At 31.0% G+C, this 18,370-nt stretch overlaps 2 protein-coding genes across 2 annotated transcripts in view; both read left to right on the forward strand.

Moving 5' to 3' along the window:
* Positions 1 to 2,102, forward strand: part of LOC106687209 (probable cytochrome P450 6a14) — a 10,328-nt gene extending 8,226 nt beyond the window's left edge. The window contains exons 5-6 of the mRNA XM_024359448.2: positions 1,168 to 1,419; positions 1,878 to 2,102. Of these exons, the coding sequence (XP_024215216.1) occupies positions 1,168 to 1,419; positions 1,878 to 2,053 (428 nt within the window). The 3' untranslated portion in view covers positions 2,054 to 2,102. The remainder of the gene's footprint in view (positions 1 to 1,167; positions 1,420 to 1,877) is intronic.
* An 8,266-nt stretch (positions 2,103 to 10,368) lies between these two features.
* Positions 10,369 to 17,532, forward strand: LOC106687211 (probable cytochrome P450 6a14). The gene is made up of 6 exons (XM_014430953.3): positions 10,369 to 10,639; positions 11,057 to 11,370; positions 13,886 to 14,243; positions 14,630 to 14,854; positions 16,580 to 16,831; positions 17,304 to 17,532. Exons 1-6 carry the CDS (start codon positions 10,420 to 10,422, stop codon positions 17,471 to 17,473), a joined length of 1,539 nt encoding a protein of 512 aa, XP_014286439.3. The 5' UTR covers positions 10,369 to 10,419; the 3' UTR covers positions 17,474 to 17,532.
* The last annotated feature ends 838 nt before the right edge of the window (positions 17,533 to 18,370 follow it).

Genomic DNA, 18,370 nt, shown 5'->3' on the forward strand with positions numbered 1-18,370 from the left:
ATAATATGATTTTGGATATTATGCACATTTTGGGTGTCATTTTTGATATCCAAAAGCTCTCCTTCAATGTTGAATTATCTCTCGGTAATAGAAAAATCATGTATATCCCATGGTAGCTAAATTTCCAGTTCATTTTTATTCTCTGAACCGGCCTCGATCAGCTTTTGTCAGCGATGTCCATCAAGTGTGCATTGGAAGACACTCCGATTGCTCCTGCGAGTTACATATCCCTTATCGATTTTTTTCTAACCTAGAAATATAATTTTCCAGTAGCTGTCTCATTGACAGATCCTAATGTTCGAAACTCGTCTCAGAAGGATCACATGCGTTGGCGGGACAAAGTTGAATCGATTCAGTTTTACCTCTCGTTTAAAACAACGAGCTTACATTTAACATTTAACTCCCTGATTTTAACGTCTCTTCTATTGGATCTCCAGATCGTTTTCGTTCAGAGTATGCTATCATGTTCCTATTGCTTGGAGTGGTAGACTCAATGGGTATTTCTTTTCCAGTACATTGTCATCAGGTTGGTATACTGAAGCCTGTGTAAAAGCGACACGGGTGATGAAAGGAAACTTAATATCTCAACAAAATCCGTTATTGAGTCTACGACGTAACGTCCTAGAACGTTTTGTTATCTTATGTCCCGAGAAACATTTTGGTAGTGAGTCAACAAACTCTTGAAGCGAAACTTTAAACTTGTTTCAATTTGAAATATTTAGTTATCTAAAAATACGCAGAGCTAACTGAACAAAATTTAGTCAGTTGGATACAAGTAAAATTACTAGTAGAACTTTGTTTTTGGGTAGTACTATACAAATTGTATATTGTACTACAAACTTTAGTCAGTTGGATACAAGTAAAATTAATAGTAGAACTTTGTTTTTGGGTAGTACTATACAAATTGTATATTGTCTACAAAATTTAGTCAGTTGGATACAAGTAAAATTAGTAGTAGAACTTTGTTTTTGGGTAGTACTATACAAATTTAACTGACCATTATGATTAACTTAATTTTCTTTTTTTTTTAAATACATGATCTGAAAGTTCTACAACATCCACACAAGTGTTTTGATGGATATAATTTGAACAGTTCCTAACTAATTTACACTTAATATTAAATTTTCAATTTAATTCTCTTATGCCAAAAATTAACTTTTGTTTCAGAAACATTAAGAAAATATACACCTGTAATATCTACAGCACGGCAGGCAGTGAGGCCATACAAAATTCCCAACAGTGATTTAGAATTGCCCACAGGATCTGTTGTAGTTATGCCAATATATTCAATTCACCATGATCCTAAATATTACCCGGAACCAGAGAAGTTCGATCCAGAAAGATTTTCAGAGGAAAACAAACACAAATTAACAAAAGGAGCCTATTTACCATTTGGTGATGGACCTAGGATATGTATAGGTGATAAATTATTAAACGTTTTTTCCATGATGAAAAAAAAATTATAGTATCCAAGAGTACTCAGTTTTCAAAAGCTGCATTATGTAAAATTCTGGTAGAAAAAGAAATGTTTATCATATTTAAAAAATGAGTGTTATATAATTGATGGGGTAAGTGGATGAAGAGGCTATGTAACATTTTTAATTTTTTTAATCTTTAGTGTGGATAAGAGGGGTTCCCATCTGGCTAGTGTGAGGTACTGTAACCTCAAAGTCCAATTAATAACTGAGATAACTGGATGTAGAAAGGGCTATGAACGCTTCAAAACATAACAAGCTCCAACAAAAAAAAAATTAAACCTTGTTTTCTTAAAATTTACAATTAGAAACATAACCCCTTCATCTATTTAACCCTTCAATTGTCTTTTATAAATATAAATCAATAACGGAAAATTAGTAAATGTATTTTGTTATTTTCAGGTTTGAGGTTTGCAAAAATGGAAATAAAAATAGCCATTACTAAACTTATTATGAAGTACAAACTGAGGATAAACTCCAAAACAATAACACCACTCCAGTATTCAGCAAAAACTATTTTTCTAGTACCTATTGGCGGAATATGGGTTGACTTCATTCCAAGGGCAAACCAAGACTAAACATTTATTGTACAAATGCTTTTGAGTAATAAAAATTAAAGTAACAATATGCTTAAGTTTTTTTTAATCCTATGATCAGATCCATACGTTAACAGAAGCGTATAACTTTTATAATATAATCACAGTAAGGAATCACATTAATAATTAGAAACTCACTGTAATTTTATATTTATTACCGAGTACTTTTAAGTTACTCTAGTATAAACATCCCATCAAACTTAAAATATCATTACATGATAATTTTGATTTCGATTTTGTGACTTATAATCCAGTCAAATTAGGTGTTGGAAACATAAACACTGGAAACATTTAGTTCCAAAAGATTAGGAAATGTATCGTGGAAAGGTCCACTTAATTTGATTCAACTACGACTCATATCTCGAAAACGATGACAGATAGAGATAAATTTGACTGTACCATACAGTAGGGATTTCATAAGCTTTCATATTTAAAAGTTTACTATTTACTGTGCGACACATCGTTTTGAAAAATGTGCCAAAAACTCAAAAAAGAGACCTTTGAGCTCCCTCTCCCAAATAGTGGCTGCTGGAACTGCTGGAACGATCTTCGTCTACATTTTTAAACTTTTAGAATACCTGATTTAATACAAAATAATGAGTAATTTGATTGAACTACATCTTGTATGTTGGAGACGGTCCTAGACAAGGGTATGTTTGATTGACTGTGTGTTGTCATCATTGTTTGTAGACCACTAGGTTTACCCCTCTTCAGTTGTGTTGGCCTAAGGTGCATAAGTGTAAAATCGATCGGTTTTCCGAATATTTTAAAGTCGTTAAACAGTGAGCATCGATTCGAAAGATGTATCTCCATCTGCCTGTCCTTCGCGGAAGTAACGGCTGGCTTTCGATAATTCCACCTACATTATTCAATGCAATTTCACCAAGATTAGAGTAGTGTGCACTTCTGCATTTCCTTCATTGAACAACTGACTGACGAATCCACTGGGATTGTTTTGATTCTTTCGAAACTTCAACTCGTAGATTTTCTTCTAAACAATCTATATACACTGTGTCTGTAAGAAACCTACCAGGGATAGGCAGAACCTGTGCGGATTAACAGAAGAAACATCAAGATGACTGCTTACCACCACAAATAATGTGGACATGCATTTACAAAAATTGAGGAAATCGGTTTTCTCACATCCTTGCTCACAATTAGTAGAATATAGCTCTACCACAGAGACGACTGATATCTTCTAGCAGCTTTTGAAAACGTCTCGTTTCAGATTCCTGAAATTCATCTAAAATATTTTTCAGTTTTGAAACTACTGCCTGGAAATGGCTGTGTAAAGAAAATCCCCAGAAATTGCTAAAATTTGATCAACTTGAAATATACTAATTGGTAAGACAATTATGAAATAGTCGGCCAGCATTTTATAAATGTCTTACCAATAACATACACCTAATAAAGGTGTATGTTTTTGTAATGTTACTCATAAAAATAACTTTATAAGCAGAAGTGAAAAAAGTAAAAAGTTGGAATCACCAAATCAGAGGGGATAAATTTAAGAACAAGTCTTAAATCAATAAAATTCTCAATAAATAACAAATGCACTTTACTGAATAAAACTTTAAAATAATAGTGAACCGTATTGTCGAACGTTCATCTATTCTTCTATATAAAACCTTTAGGTATATTGAACACCCTTAAAACCTCAATTATCCTTTATCTATTCATTATATCGACATTTCTAATCTAATTTCGTTAATCATCAATCATACATTGTCAAAATTCTTATTTTCTTTTTATTAATCATATATCCAAATCAAAACATTTTTTACCAAAAATTATGTATCGCTTATTCAACCACAGTTCTTCAAACATTTAAATGTCATGATAATGAGGTAATACTGAGTGGTTGTTTTCTTAACAAAATTTCATCAGGACAAATAAAAATAACAAGAAAAACAACATGCATTGAAAAATTCATGGGCGATTTGGTAATAATATTAATATAATAAGAAACATTGCAAGGACTTTTAACTAATTAAATACTAATAATAATAAATAAAAATAGGGTAAACTTTCCATAGAACAAGCCTGTCAATGAATCCATAATATACTTATTATCCATCAGATATATTATTAAAATATTTCCATAAGATATGAAAGTTTATTTCATAAAAATAAAATAGTGACTTTTGGACTTTGGACAGTAGTGACAGGATATCAAATTATTGTTCTAATCAACCTGAGTAAGAAATTTTCAATACAACTAGAAATGAAATTAGGAGGAATGTCGACCGATAATTACTTTGGGAAGTAAATTAAAATAAGTATACACCAGATTCTTAATAATAATTTTTATTCGTACAGATTAATTACTGAATAATTTTTGGTTTTCATTGGTAAACCAGAAACAAAATGGGTTAACAAATTCTAATATTCAAAAAATAATACCTATAATGCACAATCGAAACGGAAAAACAGTTTACAACAAACCTTGGATCAATAGAATCAATATTTGTACAATTTTGCCTAAAAATAATTTATTTATTTAGTATGTTCCGTGATTCGACTAGTTGAGATTAACTTAAATATTTTATAACATATAGGAAGAGTTGATATTCTTCGATAGTTATTACAATCTGTTCTTGGCCTATTTTTGTGTGTATTTTGCTAACTAGAGCTTTACAGCATGCCTTTATGATGTTCACTAAGAATATTTTCAATTACCGTAGCTTTATACGATTTCCCGATAGCTGTTCGACTTCCTCCCTACTCTTTTATCAACAGTTCAATATTTAACACAACAAGCATTTAATAATTATAGTGGTGGAAGCTTGTGCTGATGTAACAATATTTACTGTTAGAATATTGAGGTATCTATATTAGATACCTAATAGGGAAATGCAGTAGGACACCTAATAGGGAAATTAGCAAGATAAAATACTTCTGAGGTATGTTCCATAATAAAAAAATAATAATTTAATAACTGAAATAGAGTAAATTTTAAATATTACATAAATAACTTGATTACAGACATAGTAGTTGGGCGTGAAAATAATAGTATAATAATAATAGTATATAAATAGTAACGAACCCCTAAAATGTTAATAAGACTGAACCGACGGGTAACAACCGAAACATAGATGGGAAGATTACGTAGAGACTGATTTAGTAGATTTGGGTTTGGAGGGGCGTCACTAGAGAGATGTTTGTATAGAACGATTCGTGGTGCACTAAGGTATTATTTTTGTTACAAAGATATAGTTGAAATTGTACGTAGTGAGATGTTCCACAAAGGGTTATTTTATTAATCCTGCTGGTCGAAATTATTTTTTTTAATAATTGTAAAAAAATTCGTTTCGTATTGATAATAATGTGGCAGTCCTAAAACCGATATAAATATACCATATCTGATTCGCGATGCGTAAATGTAACCAACTTTGCTTTTTCAAACTATATCCCAATTTTTGTTTTATGATGTATTCGGTTACTACGTTAAATTTCAATAAAGAACGGAGACCTCACTTGATTTTTAATAATGCACAGCGAAAAAAGAAATATTGGGCACTTTCTCTAATTACCTGTACTAATACTTTCATAGTATGTGAATCATATTATCTCCCAATAATGAATAACTAATTCAAGGATTCAATTACGCATTGATTGCAGAATAATAAATGTTAAAATAAAAAGTAAACGATGACATTCATTATTTTTTAACAGGAGAGTTTTCTTGATAAACTTTATTATTCATAATTTACACACGTCCCTCTATTTTAGTAGTTTAATTACCATTAGATAAGCAATCGGATGCTACACCTTGTATGTAGTTAATAACCTCTATTCTTCTTTATACGGCTAGTATCTTACTTAGAAACAATGTTTTACATTACACTTTCCCTCTTTTAAATAATTATTTGTCTTTTTTTTTAAGTAATAATTTTCCTTTCTGAACTGGACATATTCCGGTTATTCGAGATTTCAAAAAAACCAGCTTCCCTCTATAAGACCCTTATAAGTATTTTCCTGATAATAATTAAAAATTAATTAGTATTAAAACACCTATTTTCGAGAATCACTTAAAAAATGGACAATTTATCGAAAAATCAATTGGTTCTATGTTTTTAAACAATACTACATATTCCAGGTATTAATTTGATAATTTTAGAATATGTGTTTAGGCGATAAGATAAACCTCTGACTCCGTTTCAAATAGTGCCGGTCATTTAAACATTTCTCGAAAAATGTGGGAAAAGGAAAGAATAATGTGTAAAGTGAAATTCTACAAAATGAAAAATACTTTATTTTTGAAAGGAGAAAAAAAAATGTACGACAGCAGGAAAATAATAAAATAAATTTAAAACTACACATAAATGAAAACAAAATAAGTTTTCTTTCTGATTCAATTTTTTAATAAAATTAATAATGTGAATCAATACAAGTCAGGAGTTCAGTACTTTTTAAGGACAATGGATATACAATGAGGTGACTAAGGGATAAACAAACCAATTAAGCTAGGTAAGAAAAATAACATAAGTAGTAGATTACCAGACGGTTATGTACTGACTATATCTTTTACAACTAGTTTTATTCTGTATAGACTCTGTTTATTTTATTTCGATTTTGTTCCATTGTATTTAAAGTATTAAATAGTAAAATATACAAATTAATAAATTGTTTATCAAGGTTTGATAAACTTTGACTTAATCCTGTCTGACTGGATTATTAGATAAACAATCAATAAATTAGAATAAAAATTAACATTCGAACAAAGCTTTTATTATTAATAAACAGTGAATTAAAATTCAATTATTTATAAAATGATATTTAGAAGTAAAAAAAAATATCCACTACTCAAAAAACCTGAATCTTGAGATTTTCTAAATTAAAAAAAAATGGGAACCTAGCCATAAGCACTGCAGATATATTAACATGGAACACTTATTAATACACAATTACATTTTACTGTCAGTCAAATAAAATTAATAAATTCATCCATATACATGAGCTATACACATTTAATTGTACCACCAAACATCAGTTTCTTATAAGGGTTACTACTACTAATTCATAACTATATTTCAAGAATCCGAACCAAATTAAACCCAAAACTTTTTTATTTATTTTTAAAAAAAAGTTAAAATAGATATTTTGTCAAATGTTAATTTTTATTTAACAGTTGTTCAATTCTTATCCAGTTACTTTTTTAAAATGTGCTCTTTTATAAAATTTATCCCCTATTGTTCAAAACAATTAATAAAAATTACGAAATAGGATTTTAAACACAAAACAAATGTTAGGAAATATTTTTTAAAATAAATATGGTATAGAATTACGATGATGATGGGATTGTGATTTCCTTTAACCACGCATTTTTACTAAGTTGAATTTATGTTTCATTAAAAAAAATATTTTTGAAGTTAAGATTAATTTAAAATACAATAGATTGATTTTTAGTATATTTTAAATATCCATTTTATTTAGTTTTTGTTTTTGTTTTTGTTGTTGTTGTTGTATATTAATTATGTAAGCGCAATGATAAATCTAGTTTTTGGTATTTTTATATGCGAGATCCGAGTGTGCCGATGTGCGCATTCTCCGTTACACTCCAACCTTCAAATCAACTCTAATGCTACTGGAAAGTATTTTCTTAATTCATGGATACCCTTCCATTCTGCTGATATCGGTACCACCATTTTTATGATTCCAGAAAAATCCTAAACATCAAGGTTTACCCAGAAATTCAATACACCTAATAACCCAGCAAGAAATTGACTTGCTGAACGCAGTATTTAGATACTGAAAAGACGAATTAAATCCGCTGCGGAGTATCTGACTTCTATATATGTCATTTTATCTATGTAGAACATTTTATCTCGCTAAAACATTTTATCTATTAGTAAAATTTTCGCCACCGTTCGGCCACTTCGAAGGTCAATAGCTGCTGATCCGTCAGAGTCGGATACTACGAGAAACAGGCGATGACCGTAGACAGCTGGACCTTCATCAAATCGACTGTCTTCTATTCAAGTAGAGAGGAATGAAGTAAAATGAACATGTTACCCTTTATAACCTTATAACGATGTACAATCTTTCGTTTTCACTGAAGTGTTGTCTATCCTCAATGGCTTCCTTTATTGTAACTTTGTTTCTGTTTATATTATTCAACCTTGTAGTGTTATTGTGCAATAAAATGTTTATAATCAATCAATTGTGTACTTATCAAGTCACTTTAAATCATAGAAAGCATTAGAATATACTTGCGCAAATACGATAATTCTGGCTTTCCATATTTTAATTGCTCTCAACAGAACCTTTAAGCAGTGAAAAGTATTTTTCCCATTATTACTGGTAAAGTAGTGAGCGATATTAATTAGTAGCGATGGAGGAATATACCAATTGGCAGTTAACCGAATAGCAGAGGCGAACGATGTATATTGTTCCACATATCTTCAGCACTAACAGGTAAAGGATATAATTTTAAATTTTAAAATAAACTTATTTTTACCTGATTCTGGTCTCAAGTGCCAGTTGTATAAGTAGTGGATTTGAGTCAAGAGTGAGTTTCCAAGTAAAAACCTAAATGCTAACCTAAAGTTCTCAAGAATTCTTGCAATCAAGGTTCAATATTTTTAAAACTTTTTCCCAAACTATTTGATAATTAATGCCTTATGATAATATTTGGTGAAATACCATTAATCAATCTTAGTTATTTTTATTCCTATAGCTCTGCTTAAGTATATTTTAACAAGAATCTGACATTTGCAATATTTCAGATAAATTATTGATCCAAAGATGTTTATTAAAGCTCAATCGAAGCCTATGCAATTAATTATATATATATATATATATATATATATATATAGAGGTCCATATCAGCTGATCGAGGAGAACAGCTGACCGATTGTACATATATATATAAGTGTCAGCGTAGAAAAGCTAACAAAAAAGGAAAAGGTTGTCAGAAGAATATTCTCAATGCGTAAACATGACTAACTTTACTTGTATATATGTATGTGTGTGAGCTATTAGGGTTACGGGTCCTAAAGTGGTAAAAATGTTTTCCATCATATTTCTCAAACATTTTTACGTACGGAATGGAATGCTGTTGCAAATTGGATTAACTCCGAACAATGGCTCAATAAAGAGATATAAATTAAGGATGGATATAGGCTACTACACGACTAAAAAGGAAAAAGGGATAGTGAAATAAGTAAAAAGAAATTCAAAGATGAGTTGGCAGTAAAATATTATATATTCAAAATTCTATCTCAATACGACGTCAAATTCCAAGAAAATTTGAGATTGTAAGATTTATACCCTGTATGGTGTTTACATGGAAGAACTCATTTAAAATCATTTTTTACTGGTCCTCTTTAAAAAATACATTTAAACGTTTTTCTATTAAAATATTCAGTTTCAATATTCACGTTTTTGTTTCTGTCAACGATTTTATTGGGATTCAGCTGTAAAATATAGAATAAAATAGTTATGAGTTGCAGACCTACCTTCTACGCCATAACCCCTGATGAATACCTGAAACTCAGGTCGAAACGTGGGCATAAAATAAATAAATTTGGTTTTGTTTATTTATGTTGTTCTTTGCTGACTGCACCCCCCCCCCCCGACTAACTTCTCCAATTAATAAAATAGTTAGTTTTTTTTCATAGCTATATTCATACATGAATGTTCACAAACCAGAATCAGATAATTAGTTGCCATCGAGAAGCAAATTATTGTTACGCTTCCTTTAGGAATGAAAACCCAGAAGTTCTATTAATTCAATTAATATCTATTCTAAAAATTCAAAAGATAAATGGGATAAGAACTTAGTTCCAGGAGCAATAAAACTCAAAGAAGATTCGGGAACCCTGTGATTATAGCGGAAAATTCAGGAATAATCCATTTCATATTTTATTATAATGTTATTTCAAAATAAGGAAACCACGTAAGATAGACACCTGAAAATTACAGATATAAATTTTAGATTGTTCTAATCAAACTCTGTAAAACTGTCTAAAAAAATTAGTTAAATTCATGATTTTTGTTTATTCTTGAAATTGACCTCCAATAATAAAACGATAAATTTTTTTTCTGATGAAAATAGAAATTTAATTTAAGATTATATGAATGCTGATTTTACACTGATACTTTTCTATAATGTTATCGGGAAAAATAAAACATGGTTTCCTAATATAATAATTATAAGGCTGGGCTGAGCATGGAACTATCTAAAAATATTAATCATGCAGTGCTACAGACAGCTGTTTACATTCAGTTGTTTTCTGAAAATCATTGTAATCGGAATTGATAAGATATGCCGCTAGTAAATATAAGTCAGTTACAACTGTTTTAAAGAGCATTGTTTTAGTATCAAACGGACAGCATAGCTGAAGATGTACTTTATTCTGGAAATCATTAAAAATCAGCCATTTGTTTGGATAATTGCTATCACAACTGCTTTGTATTTCATCTTTACCAGAAATCATGGCTACTGGGCTTCCAAAAATGTGAAATTTGTTCGTCCACTTCCACTCTTCGGGAATTCTTTCTCATCTGTATTTAGTCTTGCTCCGATCTGCAAAGTGCAACAAAAACATTATAATTATTTTAAAGGTGAGTTAAATAAGATTGAACGATTTTTTCTTTTAAATTATTATGCTAATGAAAATCCACTTAACAAACAGAGGATTTTGTTACTATTACACTATTAAAACTATATTCATTTATTTTCTGTCATGATTTTTCTTATGCTTGACTTATGTATCATTTGCTGACTTCACAGAAGGGAGCATTTTCTGGAAAAAAAAAACAAATCTATTCTCTTAAACTCTTTCTACAGAACAGATTTGTTTTTTATTTACTTAGGATTTATAACCTCAAGATATTGTATAATAAATTTAAAAATGTTTTATACACACTCACATATATGTATATGTATGTTGATAGAGATTGTTGAGTGGGTCATTAACTATCTATCAATAAATCATATATTTATCAACTTTCTATTAATTCATTATTTAAATTATTAAGGTGAACAATATGGAGGATTATGGACCTTTTGGAAACCTAAATTGCTAGTTATTGATCCACAACTCATTGAGCACATCATGGTAAAAGATTTCTCGTATTTCACTGACCGTGAGGGGACAGGTGTCGACAAAAAGGATCCATTGGGAAACCACTTGCTCAATCTTAACGGTAACCATTGGAAAACACTTAGAAACAAACTCACTCCAGTTTTTAGTTCTGGGAAACTTAAGACAATGATACAACAAATTACGGAATGTTCAGATGCTTCTATGAAACATATCGATCAAAAAGCAGTTTCTGGAGAGCCTTTGGAGGTCAGTTATAAAGATATTTCTAACAATTACAATCCTAATTACTTTTGAGAACATATATTTCGATTGGTTTTTATTTATCTAACCCTCACGCTCTTGTGGACAGCCCATATGAATTGAAGCCAATTCTCATACTTAACGGGATAACTAATTTTTTTTCCTAGAAACATGAGAACTTTATAATTTCGGATTACTTAAACTATTAATAGAATATAATTTTAATTTTTATATAAAAACCTGACTGATTCACAACTATAAAATTCATAGATTTATATTAATTACTACACTTTCGAGAAAGTAGTAGAATATATCTCTGCCAGAACTTAGTAAACTCTAAAGACGACATTAATCTTGAAATTCAAGGTTGCTGAACTCCAGAAACCAGATCCGTGTGCCTGCATAGAACTCTTATACGGGACTGATAAGAGTTGCCCAGCGGTTCGAAATGGTGTATAATTTCTAAAACTCAGAAACAGGCCTTCCTAAGGTTTGAATGCTGATTTCTCCATAGAATCAATTGCGATGTCGGCAATGATGGAGTTTGGAGGTAGCACGTCAATACCAAACTCAAGGGTTCTCACAATAACGTCATCATTACTAACATCATTGAGATAAGCCAACTACCGATGGTAAAACATATGTCCGAGACCAACATTCCGACGAAGATGCTCGACGCCCAAGGACACGCTGGGCTGATGGCGGGCAGATAACGCTTGGCACATCCTAGGCATCCAAAGCTGGAGTGCCGACTAGGGTCGAAGTTTCATGCGATTTATTTCAATTACGTCGAAATATAAGGCTCAACGGCCATCCGTGCTGGCGAAGCCCTATATAATTTACATTTTTTCACCCAAGTGGTCTTGCTTAAATAAATTTTTCTCCGTTTGTCCAGTGTCTATATGATGAGCAAGTGTCATTTCTTGGAGCGAGCAAATTTTGCAGAGTGGGCCTTTCAAAGACAGTGATTATAAACAAATATTTCGAAATAAAATCGTGCTGTCAGCAAGCAGCTTGGAATTTTAGGCAGGCTCCTCAGCATTGGTTCAATCAACTAGTATGTCCATGATTTACCTAACGCAGCTTTTGCAGCTGTGCAGCCAAAATCATTCTCTCATAAAGTTTTGAGGCGGAGCTTGCTTGGTCTATAGCTCCATACGGATGATACATCTGGCTTATCCACATTCAAAATCTGAGAAATTTCTGATATTGGAGGAGCTATGAGACGGACTGGTACCTGGCTTCAACAATGCTCAATTTCACTCAGACTATTGTATGCCTAAGATCAAGCTTAAAACCCTTTTGTTAAATCAATGAAGAATTCATCAACCTTAACATTCAGCAGATCTAAAGTAAATTCCTTGTCAGAAAGAGTAGTGCACTTGACCTAATCAGCATTTTTCCCGTTCTCCCGAGCTAGTTTGAGTACAGGAAGGCTTGTCCGGTGGGTCTATTCTATATAGGTTATATAGATTATAATGAGTTCTGTATTTTCAGACCCACTTCTCGACCAGTTCCAATCAATTTGGAGTTAAATTTTCTTTTCTATATAGCTCCAAAGTCCAGGAAATGTCTTTCCAGTGCAGCTAATAATGATACTCGAGTGCATAAGTCTGAAAACCAGGAATTTTAAAGCTTCTGTAAACAGAAGCTACTCGTTCTTCTACATTTCCAAATACATCAATGTTTACGGTCTTCTGTATTCATCATAATGCGATGAATTTAGAAAAGTTTAGTCCATTAGCATTCCAATAAAGGATGGAGAGTTTGGTTTGGCCTTTGGAACATCTTTCTGATGAGGCGTGTCATGTTCTCGCAAAGACATGCGTTTTTAAGGAACTTTGGGCTGCCTAATTTGCGAAAGTGACTACGTCTAATTCAGTGAGGATTTCTGGGATTACGAATGTGAAAGAGCATGTTTCACCATCAAAAATTAATCCATGAATAATGATCGGAATCAGAGATCAAAATAACAACAAAATTGGACCAATTAAATAAAACTTCTACAATATTATTAATTGAATAAATAATAGTAACTTCTATCGTTATTCCATACTTGAATCCTGAATGGTTAATAGAGTTGCCCTGAAGGAGCTAGTTGAAATAGTGAATTCAAAAATATTCCAAGTAGAGTAATAAGGCACTAGGGAACTTCATTATATACACTTATACATCTACATACCATACGATTCATTTTATATACTTATACATCTATACACCGTATAGTTGGTACATTATATATATATATACCCTTGGATTTATACACGATATAATTCATTATATAATTATACATCTATATACCATACACTTCATTTTATATACTTATACATCTATATACCGTATATTATACTTGTACCGTATACCGTATATACCATAGACTATATTTGTACATTATATATACTTATGGATTTATATATCATACAGTTCATTATATATGCTTATACATATATATACCAAACAGTATAATTATATCTAAATGTTATGAAAAAAAAAACTAATCCACTCCTCAATTCAATTTAAGGTAAGAGGGGAAATGGCTGGCTTCACGATGGATGTCATTGGATCATGTGCATTCGGTTTAAACATAAATGCTATCAATGACCCTAATTCCCAACTAAAAAAGTTGGGCCAAATGATATTTGCACCATCCAGATTAATGTTAATACGCCGGGTATTGAGAGTAAATTTCGGCAAATTACTGAATTTATTTCGTTGGAGGAGTACGCCAGGAGGCCCCTTCTTAGGTTTTATAAACACAGTAAAGAGTATAATAAAGTACCGAGAAGAAAACAATTTTCACAGAAATGACTTTATTCAACTAATGATGGAAGTAAGAAAGGAAGAAGAGAAGCAGTTGAAGGATGGAACGATTGCAGAAAGTAAGTACTCTGTGCCTTAAGGATATTAGGATAGTTAAAAAAACATATTATTTCCTCGATATTTGCTTATAGTTAATGATAGGTTTTTGACACGGTTCCTGATTATTTACTCAATAATTATTTGCAAAATATTTAATAATCATAATTAATTAAATGAATTTTTTAATCCGTTACTCATGCTCATGTTAGCTGAATTTCCTTAATTCTACCAAATCAAAATGAATTCAACGTGCTTTATATTTTCCGTGATTGATATATGTTTGTAAATAATTTTTAAAAAATACTATTTCCAAGAATTATCCATACAAAAAATTTTAAATAAATAATTTCTATAAATAAGTTTTCATTTTTACCAATTTATTGATACTTTCTATGCTATTTTACAGTTGTAATGGATGATAATACAATAACATCAAACTCTTTTGTATTCCTTTTGGCTGGATACGAAACAACTGCATCAACACTAAGTTATATACTTTATGAACTTTCTATAAATCCTGAAATACAAGATAAGGTACATAAAGAAGTAGTAAATGTCTTGAAAAAGCACAATGGCGACATAACGTGGGAAGCTATGTCAGAAATGAAGTATGTTGAAATGGTAATAGCAGGTAGGTAAAACATTCACTAGATTTTTTTGTAAAAATAAAATTTAAACTATTTTTCGCAGTTCAAAATGTTTTTCTTGAAATTGGTTTGTTTAGAAAAAAAGCAAATCCAAGTCAAAAATTTAATTTACGGAAAAATATGCATGACTATGCATATTTAAAGACATTATAACAGTTTTGTAAAACGGATGATGCCCAACGGCATAGACAGTTATACTAGCTATTTTATATATATATATATATATATATCATATATAGATAAATGAGATAAAAAGAAAAAATACTTTATTCTGAAACAAAGTAAACTATGAATAATTACATAGTTGTTTAGTTCGATATAGTAGTGTTAAATAATTGATAGATTGAAGCAGTTAAAGGAATATTTGTTGTTTAAAAGAAATAACACAGGAGGATTGGCTATGAGAGATGGGAAGATAATTCCTTAATGAGGTTGAACGAATGACGGAGGATTGCTGAACTAAACATTTATTCAAGATGTCACAGGATTAAATAGGTTGAGATCTAGTATTTAATGAATGGATATATGAAAGTAGAGTAAGAAGATCAAGGATGTAGCAATTTGTTTTGTTTTAAGTACTTCAGAAAGTCACCAAGTAGATAACGCCTTCGAAAAGTAAGTTTAAGCCACTTCAACTTGGTATACCAACAGGAGACATGAGAGTGCCTAGGAAAGGAGTCTCTTCAGTATCATCCCAATCAAAGGAGGATGCCAGTATTTTGAAAAATAGATTCACGAAATCTATTCTAACCATGGTAGGAGGGTCAAGTTTTCATTCCCTGGAAATTTAAAGTCAACCCTCACGTAGAAAATGAATTGAAAATCAAATATATTACATTACTTAACGTGAACTGAAATTTTAAGTTCAAACTGAAAATTTAAGACATTTAAAAAAAACATAAGATAACATTTTTATTTCTTGAATTCATTGTTTTATTCCAACATGAAAACATTGAAATACTTTGCAAAGGTGAACCAATACAAATGGTAGACGAAAATACTTACCTAGAAACAGTGATCACCAGGAATGGAAAGGTAGTCCAACAGATGGAATCTTTTTTATGGAATTGGATTTATCCAACATGATAAAGAAGACAAATGCAATACACTACCACCTCTGTAACACAGTTATAGGGAAAAGGGAGATAGAGAAGAATGTTAAAGTAGATATTTTCAAGGTTGTATACCTACCTACCCTCCTTTACGGAAGTGAAAGCTGGGTACCACTAGATAAGTAACTAAGCAGAATTGAACGCAGGAAAACGCCCAAGAGGAGACCCAGAATACAATGGAAGGACTACATCTCCAGAGTAGGAGAGAGAAGAGGGAAAATCTTAGATGCCATGAGGGTGCTGGCTCAGGATCTAGAGGCTTGGTTTGCTTGGACAGAGGCATCTTCACGCTAAAAGGCACTAAGGAGGAAGAGAAAGAAGAAGAGTTCATTGTTTCAAAAAGGTTCTTCAAACAAGGAACACAAACCTTGTTGGTCAAAAATATATTCAAGCTAAGTGAAATTCTTGTGAATAAAAATAATTTCATTAAAATAAATAATTCCTTTAATTTTTCTTCAATCCACAGAAAACAGTAATTTCATATGTTCCCGTACAGTATTGTACAATCGAACATAATTTTATCAGAAGTTCCTAATTAATTTAACCTTCAAACCCTTTTTACAGCTCTCCCATGTATAAAACATTCTTTTGTTTCAGAGTCATTGAGAAAACACCCACCTGCCTTTGCTGTATCACGGCAGTCAGTGAGACCTTACAAAATTCCCAACAGTGATTTAGAATTGCCCACGGGATCTGTCATAACAATACCAATATATTCAATTCACCATGATCCTAAATATTACCCGGAACCAGAGAAGTTTAATCCAGAAAGGTTTTCGGAAGAAAATAAACATAACTTAGTCAAAAGCACCTATTTACCTTTCGGTGATGGACCTAGAATATGCATAGGTAAGAAATTTCATAGTTAATAGATATTTATATCTAAATAAAAAAAAAAAAGATAAAATCATACAAAAGCAGTATTTAAGAACATACAGTTTTTTTATTTAACCAATTATTTTACTTTAAGCTAAAACCCCAGGTGTACTACAAGAAATAGAAATACAACCTTGTACATGTGCTTCATACTGCATAAAGAGGTCTAAATGAATATTCAAATATAAGTATCATGGATACTAGATAGTCGGAATATCAGTCAGTATTTCATATATAAATCTGTGCATATTTAATCAATTAATTAGGTTTAATAGCCGAAGTTTTCACACGTAAGCTATCTTCCGAATAAGTGTATGTGTTAGTTCTATAAACATAAATACTGACTGATATTCTGCCGATTCATTCCTTATAAGTAATTCACTCATTTTAATCATACATATAAATTGATCATCAGAAACGTAAAATATTCTTTTTTGGTTTCCAGGTTTGAGATTTGCCAAGGTGGAAATGAAAATAGCCCTAGCTAAACTTATTATGAAGTACAAAATAAGTTTAAATTCAAAGACTATTTCACCACTCGAATATTCGTCACAAACATTTTTGTTGGTACCAGTAGGAGGAATATGGGTTAACTTTACTCCGAGAGAAAAATAGATGAAATTTTCCAGTTATGATTGTAAATATATTTTAATAAATAAAAATTAAAGCAAGAACACATTTTTTTTCCTAGGAACATATCCATTATATACAGAGGTGAAAAGTTTTTAGATAACTATAATACACAATTACATTAATTATTAGAAACTAATTGTAATTTTTTTGTTAATTCTAAAAACTTTATGTTTTACTGGTTCGATTTCTAAAGTATGTGAAACTGCATTAAACTCGAAGAAATATGATACGATAATGATAGTCCGAGTGGCCTTGAAAAATAAACGACGTTATCAAGAGAAAACATTGATAGCACTTTATTGAATATTTATTCGATTTCCTTGTTTATTGGAATGAGGGCCAGTGAGTCAGATCATTCCACCGCAAAAATGACGACATCTTGAAAACTTTCTACGACAATAGAAAACATAATATAAGTAGAGTAAATGTGCTAAGATGTGAACCCTAAAAGATCCATTTACGTTCAATAGTTCTAGAGATATACCTTTTAAGAGAGCAACATTTCATAAAAAAATTTCTGAAAAAGCAGTAGTAAATTTATTTTGGGAACTTATCTCTATAGATATAGATTATGAGAGGCTCAAATGAGAGCTAGTCCATGATTAAATTAATGCTCTATAAAGTAGTTTATGAGGTTTATCTTCGTAAGAGCAATAGTATTTATGATATCTAAAATAAATTCACAAAATGTTCATAAGCAGCAATGTTTGAACACTAGCCACCAAGAATTGTCACTTTCAGTAAACTTAATTACCTCTGTCACATAGATATGAGATCCGAACCGATAGTTTTTCTGGTAACGGAGTTGATCTACCTGTTACCAAAAGGAACTGTACTTTTGTGGATGGAATTAATCGTCTAACTTTGCCGTCATCTAGA

The sequence above is a fragment of the Halyomorpha halys genome, unplaced genomic scaffold (genome assembly GCF_000696795.3).
Source record: "Halyomorpha halys isolate HHAL.00 unplaced genomic scaffold, Hhal_1.1 Scaffold928.1, whole genome shotgun sequence".
NCBI lineage: Eukaryota > Metazoa > Arthropoda > Insecta > Hemiptera > Pentatomidae > Halyomorpha > Halyomorpha halys.

Excerpts from the sequence above, each read along its gene's own strand:
- LOC106687211 (XM_014430953.3), top strand. The coding sequence starts at position 10,420 with ATGTACTTTATTCTGGAAATCATTAAAAATCAGCCATTTGTTTGGATA. Across the intron at positions 14,244-14,629 it reads GGATGGAACGATTGCAGAAA|TTGTAATGGATGATAATACA; the intron begins GTAAGTACTCTG and ends GCTATTTTACAG. Across the intron at positions 16,832-17,303 it reads TGGACCTAGAATATGCATAG|GTTTGAGATTTGCCAAGGTG; the intron begins GTAAGAAATTTC and ends TTTGGTTTCCAG.